Source organism: Mus musculus, chromosome 6 (assembly GCF_000001635.26).
Source record: "Mus musculus strain C57BL/6J chromosome 6, GRCm38.p6 C57BL/6J".
Taxonomy (NCBI): Eukaryota; Metazoa; Chordata; class Mammalia; order Rodentia; family Muridae; genus Mus; species Mus musculus.
The window spans coordinates 58,893,835-58,911,274 of record NC_000072.6 but is presented as its reverse complement, the minus strand read 5'-3'; the positions used below and the strand labels follow the sequence as shown (position 1 = coordinate 58,911,274).

The 17,440-nt window shown below is 40.3% G+C and overlaps 2 protein-coding genes across 11 annotated transcripts in view; one reads left to right on the top strand and one right to left on the bottom strand.

Moving 5' to 3' along the window:
• Herc3 (hect domain and RLD 3) overlaps positions 1-17,440 on the bottom strand; it is an 88,944-nt gene that overhangs the window by 9,124 nt on the left and 62,380 nt on the right. For 8 of the 10 annotated variants that reach the window (XM_006506696.3, XM_030255634.1, XM_006506697.4 and 5 more), the window contains 2 exons: positions 17,161-17,227; positions 16,651-16,733 (listed from right to left, as the gene is read on the bottom strand). In XM_006506696.3, the coding sequence (XP_006506759.1) occupies positions 16,651-16,733; positions 17,161-17,227 (150 nt within the window). Of the gene's footprint in view, positions 1-3,603; positions 3,768-7,193; positions 8,032-16,650; positions 16,734-17,160; positions 17,228-17,440 lie in introns of those variants that run through there. The other 2 variants (XR_377495.3, NM_001361967.1) reach the window with 2 other exon arrangements.
• On the top strand, positions 4,149-6,042 carry Nap1l5 (nucleosome assembly protein 1-like 5). The gene has a single exon (NM_021432.2). The coding sequence runs from the start codon at positions 4,308-4,310 to the stop codon at positions 4,776-4,778; it is 471 nt and encodes a 156-aa protein (NP_067407.1). The 5' UTR covers positions 4,149-4,307; the 3' UTR covers positions 4,779-6,042.

The following is a 17,440-nucleotide window of genomic DNA, read 5'->3' as shown; positions in this document are numbered from 1 at the left end:
TTATCCCAGGACAAGACAGAGACCTGGGATAAGGGAGGCACCCAAGAATCAATGGAGGTGACCTTAGCTGTGACTCACAACATTGTGGATATGGAACCTAAAGAGGCCAGCTACTGTAGCCAGGCAGCACACCACCCACCCACAAAACTTTCAACCCAAAATTTATCCTGTCTACAAAAAAATGTAGAAATGGGGGATGGAGCAGAGACTGAGGGAATGGCCAACCAATAACCAGCCCAACTTGAGACCCATCACATGGGCAAGCACCAATGCCTAACACTATTAATGATAGATACTCTGTTATGCTTACAGACAAGAGTCTAGGATAGCTGTCCTATGAGAGGTTCCACCTAGCAGCTGACTCAGACAGATGTGGAGGCCCATAGTCAAACAGTGGATGGAGCTTGGGGACTCCTATGGAAGAATAGGAGGACGGGTTCTGGACCCTTAAGGGGACAGGAACTCCACAGGAAGACAAACAGAGTCAATTTAACTGGACCCTTAGGGCTCTCAAAAGCTGAGCCACCAACTGAAGAATATACATGGAGTGGACCTAGGCCTCTATTATGCACATATGTAGCAGATGTGCAGCCTGGTCTTCATGTGGATCCTGAACAACTGGAATGGGGGCTATTCCAAAAGCTGTTCTCTGTACATGGGATATGTTATTCTAGCTGGGCTGCCTTGTCTGGCTTCGGTGGGAGAGGAAGCACATAGCCCTGCAGAGACATGAAGTGCCAGGTTTGGGGGATAACCAGGGAGGCGCCACCTGCTTAGAGGAGAAGGGGACAGGGAGAGGGAAGGATTGTGGGAGGGGGTGGCCAGGAGGGAGGGCAGTGAGTGGAATGTAAAGTGAATAAGTAAATAAATAAATAAATAATTCAAAAAAGGGAGACAAAATAAAAATTAGAAAGATATATTGATTCTAGTGAAAAGAGCAGAGGAAAAGTGAGGAAAGGAAAGGCAGAAGGGAGAAAAAGGAGGTGAAGGAAAGGAACAGAGAGAGGGAAGGAGAGAGAAAAGGAGGGGGAGGAAAAGAGGGAAGGAGAGAGAGAGAACAAGGGAGAGAGGGAGAAAAGGGAGGGAGAGGGAGAAAGATTTGAGAGAAAGAGGTTGAGGGAGAGAAAGAGAACCAAAAACATCAGCAGAGAAACACCAGAGTTAAACTGGACCACTGAACAAATGGATTTAACATTGGCATCCACAGATAGTGCATCCAACAGCTGTGGAATATGCATTCTTCTTAGCAACTCACAGAACTTTTTCTAAAATTGAATACATTTTAGGTCCTAAAGCAAGTCAATAAGTACAGAAGAAACTTGAAATTTTTCTTGTATCTCATCAGAAAATAGAAGAAACTCAGGAATGAACAGTAAGAAAAACTACAGAAATTAAGCCAGTTCATGGAGACTGAAGAATGGGGCTATAAAATAAATCAGCAAGAAAATTAATAAATTCTTAAGTTCAAATGAAAGTTAAAATATAACTTACCACAACCTTAGAGATACAGCAATACTAGCTCTAAGTAGGAACTTTAGAGCCACGAGTGCCTGCATTAAGCTTAAGAGATCTCAAATAAATGACCTAACACTGCAGAGAAACAAGAACAAGACGAGTCCAAAAGTAGCACAGAAAGAGAGAAATGGTAAAGATTGAGGCTTTACTCGATCAATGATGTGAAAATGAAAAACAACAGAAGAGAACCCAGTGTGTGAGGAAGGGGGGAAATTGAAAGCATTTATCCAATAATCGGGCATGGAAAAGGGGTGTCCGTGCTCCCAGTTTTTATTCAGTATAGTCTGAAATTACAGCCAGAGCACAAGGCAAGGAGAGGAATGAAAGGACTATAAATAGAAAGGGACAGACACAAAGCATCCCTATTTTCAGATAATAAGATCCTATCCTTAATATATCATAGACTTCACAATAAGGCTGATATCTGATAAATACTTTCATCAGAGCAACAATATAGCAAATCAATGTACAAAAGTCAGCAGCTTTTCTATCTACCAATAACAGACTTACAGAGAAATAAATCCAGCGGAAATGAAATTGTCCAAGAAATGCCTGTGCTGCCATATTTATTGTGTTCCTAACCAAAAAAAAAAAAAAAAAAAAAAAAAAAAAAGCCCCGATATAGAACCAACCTTTGCCTGTAATTACTTTCCTTTCCTATTGCTGTGATAAAATTTCCTGATGAAAGCAACTTAAGGGTCAAAGGGCTTGTTTGGTTCACAATTCCAAATTCATGAAAGTAAAGGCATGAGAGAACTCTGTCTCGAGAGACAAAACAAGAGAATAGAATTATTAAGACAGTGTATAGATCAATGTATCATATGCATTGTAGGGGAAAGGCCCCATGGGTATTTTAGGGGAGTAAAGTTACTATTCAATATCTTGATTACCACAGAGCTTACACTGACCCATTTGTTTATAGAAATACTTCCCAAATGCTAGGCTTTACTAACAGCCTAGTCTAAGTTTTAGGATCTTGTGAGTAAAAAAGTAAAAGTCCTAAAAGGTTCAGCAAAGTAGCTCAGCAAATAAACCATTTGCTCCTAAGCCTGAAGACCTAAGTGAGATTCCCAGAAGCACGTAGTCGGAATGATAGAACCAACAGATACTCATACTGCTGAATGTGCAACCACTCCATCGATAAATAAAGACAAAAATGTAATGAAAAAAAGAACAAGGCAGGAGGGGGGAGTAAAACAAACTAAAGGACTCAGAAGTACGTTAAAAAGGTATTTTGTATATTTCACTTTCTTTCATCAGAGGGACAAAAGTATTTGTTTTTAATACAGTAATTTTACTTTAAAAATATTCAGTGCTTACTCCATGTCAGCACTAAATGGTTTACATACAATTAAGTTAATACACGTAAGAAGTAAAAGAGAGAAATTTCTTATGAAATTCATATGCATAAAACTCTGGCAAGACCCACCACAGAGAAAGACAGATCTAAATAGGTAATGAATGTATCCTCTAGGAACCACTTAAAAGTTGTGCCCTGCTCTTTATTCTAGAAGCTCTAAGGAGGCAGGAAGGACCTGGAGTTCACATAGTTTAAAGCTAGACTGGACCAGCTAAATAAATAAATAAATAGATAGATAAACAAAACAAATAACTCTCTAATTCTGGCTTATATGGGGAAAAAAATAAAAGATCACTTCATTATTAGAAAACAAGACTTTGATGTTTATGGTCTTTTCCAAAGCTCTCACATACAAATTACAAGCAGATTCAAACAACAGATGGTTAACTGTGAAGTGTTTGGTGACAAATGACTGTAGAAGCATCTGTGGGTCCCTAAGGAAGTGTAGGATCAAACACGCATTTCAAGATGTATTAAAATGACCTCTTTTCCCCAGCCTTTATGGGCATGTTTAATCTGCTAACTGGAAGCAGTGTGCCTCCACCCAAAAACTGAATTGGGCCCTACACATCTATACATGACAGCATCTTTTCACAATGTCACACGGTTGGACACTTCTAGGGCTTTGCATTTCTTCTGTTCACCCTCACTTTATTTCTTTTCAGAGGCAATTGTGTGAAACCTACTAGAATGCTCACAGCGCAGAAATTTGCCACACAAACACTTACAGAATCAATGCCAAGGTCCCTCCCGGAACAATTTGCCACGAGGATATAGGTTTAACAGAGATGTCTAACTGTGCTCTAAGAGCCAAAGATGGTCTGCGCAGATACAGGCACGCACTGTGGGTCTGCAAAGGTGAAGGAAAATGGTTCTCCTGCATTTCTGTTCTCTGAAAGTGAATTTAAGACGCAGTCAGGCTTGGAAATGTACCCATAACCAAGGCTTACCAACATTAGCTATGGCGCACTTTCAACAAAGATTGTCAGGTGCATTGCGGATTTGGAGAACTAAGATGGGAGGGGGAGCACACAGTAAACAGATTGGGGGGGGGGGGTGTATAAACAGGTATGGAAAAATACAGTCTCAGCCTCGAGCTGGTTCCAGCCAGTTCTGCAGGGGTGGGGGCGGATGCTGAGGGCTGGGTGTCTAAGTGGCAGGTTTTAGAGACCTCGGAGATAGCAGCATAGCAACAATTTGGTGCAGTGTGTGCGCACAACCATCAGCTGATAGTGAGCAGCCATTCACTTGCCGCGAGCCGCGAAGCGGCCGCGCGGACGTCACCACAGCCGTCAGCGTTTGCCGCATCTTCAGACGCACTCTGGACCAGCCGCAATCACAGCTGCAGGACCTCTCTGGACCAGCTCTATTGCAGACTGCGCAACCACCAGACCACTGCGGCAAACAAGCCCAGCTGAGCCGAGCAGTAGCCATGGCCGACCCCGAGAAGCAGGGACCCGCTGAGAGCCGCGCCGAGGACGAGGTAATGGAAGGCGCCCAGGGTGGCGAAGATGCCGCGACCGGTGACAGTGCCGCTGCTCCCGCGGCCGAGGAGCCCCAGGCCCCCGCGGAGAACGCGCCCAAGCCCAAAAAAGACTTTATGGAGAGCTTGCCCAATTCCGTGAAATGCCGGGTTCTGGCGCTCAAAAAGCTGCAGAAGCGCTGCGATAAGATCGAGGCCAAGTTTGACAAGGAATTCCAGGCTCTGGAGAAGAAGTACAACGATATCTACAAGCCCCTGCTCGCCAAGATCCAGGAGCTCACCGGAGAGATGGAGGGCTGCGCGTGGACCCTGGAGGGAGAGGATGATGAAGATGACGAGGAAGAGGACGACGAGGAGGAGGAGGAGGAAGAAGAGGCTGCAGCTGGCGCAACTGGGGGTCCCAACTTCGCCAAGAAGTGAGCACAGCAAGCTGACAGGTGATAAATCCCCTGCCCCTTTTATTTCCAATGTCGGCAGACTTTAAAAGGCTCAGGATTTGCCCAAAATAAAATGTGAATCTATTCTGACATTCCTAAAATTAAATTGAATCAAGTAGATTCTGGCTAGCCCGTTTCTAATCTGACTTTTATTTGTGTAAAACAGATGCTAAAAGACGTTTTTTAGAAAAAAAAAAAAGCCTAATTAAACTTTTTTTTTTCTCCCTGCTCTTCTGTGAGAACTGGACTTGAGACTGTTGAAAGGTTGTCAGTTAGATGGGAATTAAAAGTGCGTCACACGTTGAAATCCATTCATCACACTACACCAGAACATCCAAGCTAAGACAGAACTCTTCTCAATGCTTAATTCTTCAGTTTCTTTACATTTTCCAGCGCAGAGGAAAAGGAACCCAGGAACGACGTCATCTTTAAGACTTTTGCTTTTGCAAACCCAGACATCAGCTTTACACTCCAGAGGAGCCTTGGCATGGAGCAAGCCTGGACTGACAGCATTTACTGATTATGTGGCTAGGAAAACTGCCATTTCAAGTTGTGAAAAAATGTTTTAAATATTTGCATTTACAGAAAGAACATGGTTTCAAAAATGAGGGTGTATTCCATGTATAATATTGTCAACACGTGTTCATCTGTTATGGTCCCGTGTTACCTGTTTTCTTGGTAGTGTTTGTTTACAAAATCGTAAAAAATTACCCCAAATGTTTTAAAGTGTTAAATTACCTTATAGCATTTTAGAAATATAATTTACTTGAAGAGATGTAGAATGTAGCAATTCTGTAAAGCATGTGTATCCAGTGTTGCCTAGTTTGACCTTTGTGAAGTCTTTTTGTCTTGTAGCTTTTAGCAAGTAGCTGTGAAAACCATCAGAACTCCTCAATGAAGCTAATGTTTGGAAAAAGTATATACTTGAAGAACAAACCCAAGTGTGTACCCCCAACCCCAGCTCAGAAATAGAAAGGGTTTAAGTTTGCTTGTATTAGCTGTGCCTTCATTATTTTGCTATGTAAATGTGACTTAATAAATGGTGCAAAATTAAATTTTATTGCTTGAGGACAGACGGGCATAAAGGAAGGGAAAAGACATTTAATGTAAAGGCCTCTAGCTTCTTTGTGGGTTTTGAGTTGTCTGTGAACCAATGTTCTGTAAAGAAACACAAACTTAAAGTTGTTTACCACTGTGGTGTTAACAAAACAGTATTTTCAAAAATAAAAAAATCCTTGTTATTCTGACTACCTGTACTGTCATCTATAAAAGTGGGTGGGAACAATCCCTTCCTCGCAGTTATTATGAAGAGAAAGTGAGTAACTACGCTTACAGCCCACACAGCAGCGTCTGACACCTAGGAATAATTTCCAGCTATTATTGTTTTAATAAAGACAAAAGACCCAGATAGAAAATTCAACTCCCTCCCCTGCTACACAACAGAAAATGGTAGCATTATTAATTTCTAACTTGGTGATTCCTTGTTATCAGAAAAGAATATGGCTTGTAATTTAGAAATATAGGACATTCAAAAACTATCTTGTTTTAGTTTCCTCCATATAAAGCCAAGTTTTAATTTCCTCTTAGACAAGGTAAGATTTTAATGTGACAATATGAATGCACACACACACATGCACAAACAAACCAAAAAATAATCAGACGCCATTCTTTTCCATTTGCTGCAAGGGTTAATCACACTGCAGCAAAATCTGATGACGTTGGGGAAGGGGGGCAGTGCTAACCTGTTGCTAATGACAACAGATGGCTCTGAACAACACTAAGGTAGTGGTAATCTTCCTTGCGGCAAGACCAATACAACTGAAGGTGTATATTTTATATATATATCATCATAATCACTATTTTAATAAGAAAATGAAAATTAACATTCACTAATCTTCAGAAATAGAGGGACTATCATTTAATATTTCTCTAGGTCTAATAAGAATTAAAAAATAACTAAGTATAAATATAAGGTCTAAATACTTGGAAATTTATTTTATAGGTATATGATTATTAAATATAGCAAACCCAAAAGAATAAACTTGAAAACAATTAGATACAAATTTGATGAATTGATTGGCTGTCAAATATATAAAATCAACAGTCAAGGCATTAATATATAAAAGAAAGATTTGTTTTATACTAGAAATTCTATATACATACATAAACATAAACTAGCCTATAATAAAAATGTGTATAATGTATACAAAAATATGGGATTTCACAAAAAAATCCCTGATTTATAAGACTATCACAAAACATAAATTCTTCCAAAATTGATTGATTATTTATCACAATTCAATTCAAAGCCCTCGTGGAATCTGGAATTTAATACAACTTCTATATTGTTCATCCATAAGAATAGCTAAGACAACTTTCAATAATTCAGAAACAAGTTAGAGTTTGACTCAAGGAAACATTTTTAATGAAGAAAATACATAAAATATTTATCAATTGTTAGATACAAAAAGGTTGAGATTGGAACACATACAGCCAAAAGAAATAAACAGACATGACAAAAAATTAGAAAACAATCAAATTTGGAGTATTCACACTCATTTCAAATGCAAACAAGTGCTGTGAATTATAACTGTAACAGATATAGACAACAGAAAGTTAATGGTCTTAATAGTTTGACAAATCACATGAAAATTAGTACCGTTTTACACTACTAAAATAAAATGAAAATAAAACTGGCAGAGGTTTACATAAAATTAAAATATAGTTAGTACAGATTTACATAAAGAACCCCTGCTGATTATTTCCAAAAGCAGAAATGCTGGGGAGGGAAACATGTTGCTATGGCCAGAACAAGGTGAAGCGGGGCTCTGGCAAGGCCGGAGACTTACATATCACAGCTATGTGCTCTGGCTGGCAGGCACTATTTTATAATGGTCTGCATACATTATTGTATATACATGCATATCAGGAATGTTTAGGATGGAGGTGAATTCATTTCCTCACTGAGCGGATCCTAGACCGGTGTCTCCTGAGCTGTGTATTTGAAAGTGCGCCACAGCTGCACAGTAATGTCCGCAGGACACCATCTCCTCCAGGCCAGTAAAATACTGCTTGGCAGGAAACCATTTTAACCCTTGACAGGCCAAACCCAGCAACACGATGTAGCCAGCCAGCAGCACACATTATCCATTCAGTACACGATCACAGTGTGTGACACAGGAAGCTGCAGCCCTTCAAGGCTCACAGTGAAAGCTTGGTGCCGCAGCTGTGCCTGTCTGCAGGGTCACACACACGCACACACATACATGTAAACAAATGTACATACATAGAAACAATTGTTAGTTTTTTCAGCTGAAATTTATATAACATAAACACACCATTTTTTTTAAAAGCAGCAATTTCAGATGTTTACAGTAAGATGCAAACACTGTTAGCACAGCATTAGAACAGATCAATGCTGTGAAGACTCTTTAAAGTATATATGAAACAAATGCAAATATTTTGAAGATACTGTGAGGACAGAGTGAAATAGGTATTCTTATACACCGATAAAGATGAATAAGCTGGTACAATTCATTAATAAAATCAACCCAGCAAAAATATTTGTCAGTAGACTCAAAATGCCATAATTTTACATTTATCCTTGGAATTTGATCCTTAAAAATGCACTTTTTAAAGGCAAAAATAACCATATATATATATATATACATACATACATACACACACACACACACACACACACACACAAAAGATGCTTGTAACACTTTTAATAAAAAATGGGGCAGGGCTAAAAGAAGAGAGAAAAGGTAATACAAAAAGAACATACAAACAGACCAAATATCCAAATAAAACACATTTACATAGTAGACTATACAGTATCACACATATCCATGAGGCAGAGGTGGTTGTTTTGTTTGACTGACTGATTGCTTTTATTTTTTTCTAGGCAGGTTCTCATTATATAGCTCAGGCCCTGTCTTGGAACTCATTTATGTAGGCTGGCCTCAAACTCACAAAGATTTACTAGGCTCTACCTCTCCAGCACTGGGATCAAAGGCATGTGCCATGACATGCTCATGAGGGTTTTATCTCATCCTAAAGGCTACATATGTACTGTATTCCCTAGTTCAATGTTCAGACATTCAATTTCATACATTTGTAGTATGCTTCTAACTATACCAGCTTTCTCTTCTTAGACAATTATGCAGTCTGCCTGAAAGGAGAAACAGTGAATTGTTCAGTCACGTTCTTTCCCTGGAGGAGAGAACAGGAACTCTCAAGCTCCCCTGGGAGCACCCAGTGGAAGGGTACAACTCCTGGGGCACAGGCCCTGAGTCAAGTCCTTTTCTTCTAGCTGTGTAGCTGGCCAAATGATATAATTCTGTCTCAATTTCATCATCTGCCAAGTGAGAAAGTTTACACGTCGTCGTCTTTAGGAGTGTGCCGGGCAGACGGGAAGCAGTCCAGAAGTAAGACTGCTGTTTTCATTATTTTTTGTTCCTGTAACAATTTACTACAAACAGAACGTGGCCCTTAAAGACTGCAGCCCTCACCGATGGCCATGAGGTACAAGAGAGGTCACTGAGAGCCACAGCTCCATGCTTAGGTCCTTCCTATAGATTTTAAATGCCCTTTAGAACACAGCTGGAATTTAATTGCATCAACTTGAGGTCTTTGATTTTCCATTAGTGGTAATAACACATGCTATAGAATAAAAAAGAAAATAATAATCCCAGAAGTGACACAGTACAGTTTCATCCAGATGTGGCTACCACTATGGAGAGACTTGGTTGGTAGACACCCGTAAGTAGCCACAGAAGTTCTTGTCTTTGGATACATGTAACTCATTTGAATGGAATTTGTATTCCTCTGGTACTTTCATCCAAATATCTTACTATTGACAGAGCTCAGGGTTTCATGTTCAACACATAAATACACACACAAACACACACACACACACACACAGACACACACACACACACACACACACACACGCACGCACACACACACAAAGAGAGAGACAGAAAGAGAAGCAACAATTCATAATTCTTTAACTAAACTTGTCCTATAAAAGGTCACAAGTCCATTTCAAGGAGTTCTGCCTTATACTCTAGATGAAGAAATTCTACATAGTCCACAAAAACACCTCAATGGGCCTCATTGGGTTGCCCTACTCAGTGCACTAGCATTGGGTTGTACCCTCTTATCCACTAAAACTTTCACACAATTGATTACGCTTCCATGCCTATACAATGAACTGTCTATTAGATCCCAAAAGGATAGCGTTTCAATAGCTACTGGGCCGTTGAGCACACGGGAGTTCCTAGAGAGAGCTGCAACCTGAGGGACACAAGCTTCTTCCATACCTTCCCTCTTGAGGCGTCTTCTCATGTGTAGCCTGTATGACATCTTTTACAACAAATCGGTAGAGGCAACTATCTTTCCCTGAAATTTGTGAACATCTGAAGCACACCAATAGAACTGAAGGCAGTGGTTATGGGATTTTAATTTACAAGGCAGTCAGTGAGACGCCAAGGTTAAGCAACCTGAGGCTCACAATTGATGCCTTAGAGGGGTGACAGGGGTGTTGAAACTTGAGTCCTCAGCCTATGGAACAATGAAAGAAATAAACTGGGTTCGAAGACTGCCAGTCAAGTTTGCTCCCAAGGGCGAGAATTGCTGGCAAGTGAGCACTCGGGGGTTCAGCAATGCTCATGAGAGTGCATATGCCAACAACAAAATCAAACAGTCGAGAAGATAAAAAGGCAAAGTAAACACCATACCCTGGACCCACTTCTGTAAATAGTGGCTCCGCTTACAGAACAGCAGTGATTTCTTAGCACCCGCAAGCGGAAGCCTACCTTCTCTAATGCTCCAAGCTTTTTAGAGTCAAATCCCCCACCTAAGCTGAGTAAGCAGTACAAGTCAAACTTCTCCCAACAGTGCCCTACTCCTCTTTGCCTGAACAACTCAGGCTTATCCATCACCCCACAACACACCTTTTCATGTGTGTGTGTCCCTTCTCCATTTCCCAGTGTCCAAGCGTTGGGAGGCTCAGCATCCAGGTCTGTAACAGCTCCAAGGAGGATCTGATTAACATGTCCTCTCTGTCTTCACATTCAAGTACGACCATTAAGCTTTCCCGAGCCTAGTTACGGTGGCATGTGAGAACAGCTTATCTCCCTAATTAAACGGTTTTATTTCAGTATTCCCACACAGTTTATCTTGCAATTGTTGACTCAACTGAACTTGATTCAGAGAAATGTCTGCTAAATAAGGAAAGCGTGAGGGAAATAATTTAATAACAGTATGAAAAAGATTCCTAAGAGCCTAAAATTGTCACAACCACTGACTACACTGCAAACTGCCTGTCCTGACCTGGGTTGCTTTTCCCTTTCAAGAGCACACATGACCCTGTGAAGACTAACCAGAGCATGAGATATTCCAACACCCCTTCACATGCTGCTGTCTACCCCAGTGTTAATTTCCGACAAATCACACACACACACACACACACACACACACACACACACACACTTGTCTGAGACCAAATTAATACAAATAGTAAGACATCTTATGAAAGACTAAAGGCTATCTAGCCATGCATTGAGGATGTCCTGTATGAAACACACTCATAAGTCGTCTTATCACTCTGTGACCTTCAGTGTCTGTCCTTACACAGACAGACACACATCTGATGCTGGACGTGGCTGCCAGTATGACAGAGAATGAGAAGCTGTATCTGCAACTATGAACTACTGATTTGAACTTCAGTGGTCTGGTGAGGTTAGAATAAGTCCATTGCCTAATTACAGTTTATCTTGCATTAGATTTAACCCATAAGCCATTCTGTGACTAACAACAGAAGAAAACGGTTGGAATGTATTAACTTAGCAGACAGAAGCCATCAGGCAGCATCTGAAGCCTATAGAAGATATTCCCCCATCTTGCTGGAACCTGTCTTTCTGAGGTTTCCACTAATGGATTTTTTTAACTTCCTGATTGAAACATGGAACCTGGTATAATGAACTCCATGCTTATCATAAACTGGTCACTCACTGGCTCTATAAAAAACCCTTTTGGGGTGAGAGCTGTGGTTTTTTTCTTCTTTTTTTATGTCAACAACACTCTAAAATAATTATAGAACGTAGAGTAATGACAAGTATAAAACCCAGTGACATACTTGTTTACTCTCATGTATTCTGTTCTGCAGGTGTCATTCCTGCATTTGGTCACAGACCAAAATGTCACCATATGTCATATAGCTGTATCTGTATCTACATATGCACTTCCATCTGTTATAACGCAGTGACCAAAATTAGGAGTAAAGAATAATTGGAAACAAATTCTAAGAAAGACGTGCTTTATAAATTTGCCACAAATAAGCCTGTTCTTACAAATGAAAATATCCTAAGTATAAGCTATTTATAATGCTAATTTTTATACCAATGTTACAGGGATAAAGGACCTGCTTTTTTGGTCCCTTATCCAATGAAGATTTTTAATGACTGCAAAATCATCTGAGTCAAGACTAGACTTCTACAGCCAAGCATGATGGTTTGAATGACAATGACACCCATAGGCTGTTCAAATGCTTGGTTCCCAGTAAGTTCCCAGTAAGTGGAACCAAGTGGAAGGATTGGGAGGTACAGGGTCGTTGGAGGAAATGTGTCACTGGGCATGGGTTTGGAAGTTTTAAAAGGCCAAGCCACCAGGCTCAGACATACATTCCCGCCCGCCCCCGATCCCTGTCTACTGGATGCAGACCAAGATGTAAGGCTCTCAAACTACAGATCCAGGGCTGTGACTGCTTCCTGTCACATAATGATCATGACTAACACTCTGGAACTGTAAGCAAGCCCCCAGTTAAATGATTTGTTTTATACGAGTCATCATGATCATGCTCATACATAGCAGTAGAACAACAGCAAAGACACCAAGTAACTTTATCATCTAAAGCCATTTTTTCCTAGGTACTCAACATTCTGGTGGCAGAATAAATACTTTCCAAAGACTACATCCTAGATTGACTGGAAGGCTTATATTATTAAAAAATGAAAATAAAAAAGTCACTGTGTGTTATAGGATACCATGCAAAGTGAACCCTAATCTAGAAACCTGAAGTCAAATTGTTCCCATATCTGAAACTTCTTCAATACAATAGTTTGCTTATCATGCCCCTGATTTTGTATTTCTAGATTAGAGGTGCTCAGCTGCTGAAATCTATGCAAATATCTATAAGTCTGAAAACAGAAACCTAGAGTGTTTGATCCAAAATATTTTGGGTTAAAAAAGATTTTCAAATCTGCACTAGCTTCTAGCTCTTTCGTAAAAATGCCAAACAATAAAAAATTAAGCCTATCGATTTTTCTCATTTCTTTCTCTTTTCAAGGGAAGGCTTGTGGAAGGAAATAAAGGTCAATCGCTTGGACAGAAGGAAGTTCACAGGTTCTCTGACAGCTGCTTCACAGTTATTTAGGCTAAGAAAACTAAAGCCTGAAGTCAGCTTAGAAATTAAAATTCTCCAGATTTCTTATGTAAACAAGAATTTTCTTCCTTCCTTCCTTCCTTCCTTCCTTCCTTCCTTCCTTCCTTCCTTCCTTCCTTCCTTTCTTTCTTTCTTTCTTTCTTTTTTTTTTTTTTTTTTTTTTTTTTTTGGTTTTTCGAGGCAGGGTTTCTCTGTATAGCCCTGGCTGTCCTGGAACTCACTTTGTAGACCAGGCTGGCCTCGAACTCAGAAATCCTCCTGCCTCTGCTTCTTGAGTACTGGGATTAAAGACGTGCGCAAGAATCTTCAAAACAGCTGTGCCTGCAAAGACTCTCTGTTCGAACTGCAGTAATATGGAGAGGCTGGAGTGCTGCAGGCACAGGGCCTGAGCTTTGCACCAATGGATTTTAAAGCTGCCTCCGCTTATGGCCTTCCTTGTTCTGCTGTAGTACAAACACATGAAACTGCATGGCACGGAGACATGGAATCTGCGATAACCTAGTACCATGGTTCTGGGCCACAGTCACTTAAATTTGGCTCTAGAATAAGCCATCTCTTATTCTCTATGAAGTGAATTTGGCTCTAGAATAAGCCATCTCTTATTCTCTATGAAGTGAGAGCTATGGGTTTGGGTAGCGTCAATAGCTACAAATACAATCCTGTGATTCTACAATTTTACTCACAGTTTAATTGAAGCCCAGCTTCCCTGTGTGTGTCCAGCTTCCTTCATTCACAGCCTTCTTCCTCAGAGAAAAACATTTTCTCATCCCCCAGATCCCTTGCTCTTCTCATACAAGCTTTACTGCTAGCCAATCCGGGTGGCAACAATGCTCTAATTCTCATCACAATGGCTTGCCTTGCAATTGAATTATACAAGTCCTCCTAAGAAAGTATATTTTCCTTATTCTTTTAACATTTCTATCAATTTCCCACTTTAAGTGACTTCAAACTCACTGTCAATTGAGGCTGGCAGGCAGAACCAAAGATTTCTAATGAGGCTTCTTTCCTGAGACTCATGTCAAATTCCTGCTTTAAGTAACTGCCTGCGTATTATCAGCCAGCCAGCCAGCCAAAGTAACAGATTCAAAACGGAACTTCCCTCAATGAACCACCTTTATTTATAGTCTGTTACCTATTATACAGCTATCCAAATTAGAAACTGTGGCAAGGTTCCCAATTCCAGCCTTGCTCATATTTAATCAGACACCTACTGATGGTGCCATTCACATATTCAACTTGATACGTCTACAACTTCCACCCTGGCCCTTGCCATTCTTTATCTGAGCCAGCTCAATGGCCTCCTCTCAGGTCTCAATGCCAGTGTGTATTTCTATAAGGTCATTAAAGCTATCTCTCTAAACTGAGGCTAGTTATCTTTTGATCCAAGCCCTGACAGTCTTCACTCTAGAACTCCTACACCTATCATACCCTGATCCACTCACAAATTCTCAAGTCTCTATCCTCTATTAACCCTGACCATTCTGACTCACATACTCACTAGCCTAAAATATGCCCCAACATTTACACTCTTAAGTGTCTTACAAGTGTGCTGCTTCTCTCCTACTTCCATGGAAGCACATAACATGTACTATGATCTGTTACATATCTGTGTACATTTTCAACTCACAGAACGAAGGATAGAAACTAGTTATCTCCTACAGTCTGCAACATGATGGGTGCACAGCAAACATTCAGTGTTTGTGAAGTAAATGAATATGCAGATTATCACAGTGCAACGTAAAACTAAACAAAGCCAAATATTTACCTTCCTCTAACAAGATAACCCAGGGACTGAGATTCATCCTGAAAATTCAGCTAAATCTTCAAACCTGAATTACAAATCTCACCTTAAAAACAGTGAGTCGCCACTGAGACTCTCTGGGATGTGTGGGTATATGTGTTGTTTTGTTTTGCCTTAAGGTCCTGAGTTATCGTCTCTGCTGTACTCTGACTTACCTGGCTATCTAGAGAAGATATTCATTTCAGAGGGAATTCTGATACACACTAAGAATGCAATACAGTCAGAGAACCATTCAAGTAAACCCTGCTGGGTTTCCCCATACATTCTATTAGGATTCCATACACTAGGCAAGTCTCTATAAAACCCAAACCAGACAGGATTTGGAGACAAGTTCCTGGAAGGTGGCCAAGAGACAAATCAAAAAAAGCTCATTTCCCTATACCTCAACGTGTGTGTCTCTTCATTAGTATCTCTGAGTTCTGTGACTCAAACAAATTAATCTATATGGGAAGGGTGGGCATATAGGAAAGCCCATTTATAGGCAGTCACTCAGAAGCACAGGTAAAGAGAGCCAAGGATTGGGGTGGGCCTATGAAGTTATTACCTTTGAGGACTAAGTCCCAAGATGGCTAAGTCTTCAGACAGACATATCTGAATATGAATTATACTTCAAAAGGCACATATGTTGAAGCTCAGTCCCTCGCGTGTGGTGTTATTAAGAGATGGATCACAACAGTACCAACTTTACCAACGGGTTTATCCTTTAAAGAGTTCATAACGATGAGGCTGTCAGGAGGTGGCCCTAACAGAAGAAATAGGCCACTAGGTCTCATTATTGAAGGATGCATCTTGCTCCTGAACTCTTACAGCCTCTCTGCATGTCTGTCTCCCATGGAAGAGGCAGCTTTCCTGTACCATAACTTGCTACCACAATGCTCCACCGGCTCATGTTTGACTGTGAGTCAAAACCTTTATTCTTTAGGTTATTTTTCTCAGGTTATTTGAAGTAGCTGTGATAAAAAAAAAGTCTCATTATCACAACAGTGCAGATCACAACTGAGCTGGGTTAATGAGCACGGAGCTGCTGTCTGGAATGGAGTTAATTGCTTGTTTACTGTGAGGTGGAAATCCTGACAACTTTCAGAGTTAGAAAGTAATTAGTTGTGAAAGTATAGCAGCAAGGGCTGAGTCAGCTTCTCCTTCCACACACACACTGAAAGTACGGAGTCAGTACATGTTTATATAGTATTTCAGTATAGGCATTCCGTTAGATAGGAGAAACCCTATGCTGGTCATTTATTTTTTTAATTCAAATACCTTCATTCAAAATACCTTCCTATATATTACTGTATCCACACAACTATCCCATAAGACAGGAAGGGTGATTTTTATCATCTTTGCTTTATAGATGAGATATCTGAAAGCAAACAGTTTATGTGACTTAATGACTTACTCAGCTTCAAAGCCAAAAGGATGCAGACCTGTAGATAAATGAGCTATCCACTAAATTCTATGCTATTAAACATTCCCTATAATCTTCAAGTTCTTGATCTATTGCCCTCCCCTTCTCTGTAGAGAAAATATAATTTTAATCCTAGAGTAATACATCAAACTTCGGGAAAGTAAAACACCCCACGTCTTCAGCAGCCCAAGGTCAGGACTAACCTGTTGTCTTTGCACACGGCCACTCTGTCTCCCCCGGGTATCAACTTCTTCTGTTCTATCACCCCATAGCTTTCTCGGCACACCTTCAGTCAAAGCAGAAAAAGATGTGTTTTCATTTTTTGTTAACTAACATTTGCCTTTCTAGAACCCAAATGACTCAGGAGAAATTAAGAAAATATAAGTTAGTAACCGTGTTTACTGGAAATTAGGGGTAAAATAAAAATCTGAGTCAGAAAATACCAACATCATAAAAACATTAAGCCATGTAGTAGTGGAATCAAGAAGAGAGTGACATGAGCTGTAGAAATGTCAAAAACAATGAAGAACAAATGTCCTGGCAGTTATCCTAAGTGCACAGATAAATAGATTCCTCTCTGCAATGCATTTACTAAACTCAAGATATGCTGACTGAAAGTCTCTGGCTTGGCTGTTTTGTTGGAAATCTAATGTTAATCATGACTTGCCATCACCTCGAAGAACAGCCACAGTCATAAATACAGGAGTACGTACCGTGAAGTTGAGGCAAAAGGTCTCCTCGATGTCTTCACCGGGGTAATCTAGAAGCTCTTGAAGACTCCTAGTCACAGAAGAAGAGGAAAAGACATAAGTTAAATGTTGCAATCGTGCCTCTGCCTCATTTAGGTCCAGACTCTTTGCCAAGGAAACTAAAAAGAAAAGTCTACAGTGAATATAAATTCGGAAGACAGAAAGCTATGTTCTTAAACCTTAGAGAGCTAAAGCAACAGGTTTACTGACTCACTTCCTTCCTGACACACAGTCCTACACTGAC

What these genes read in the sequence shown, in the direction of transcription:
- Nap1l5 (NM_021432.2), top strand. Translation starts at nt 4,308, where the DNA reads ATGGCCGACCCCGAGAAGCAGGGACCCGCTGAGAGCCGCGCCGAGGAC.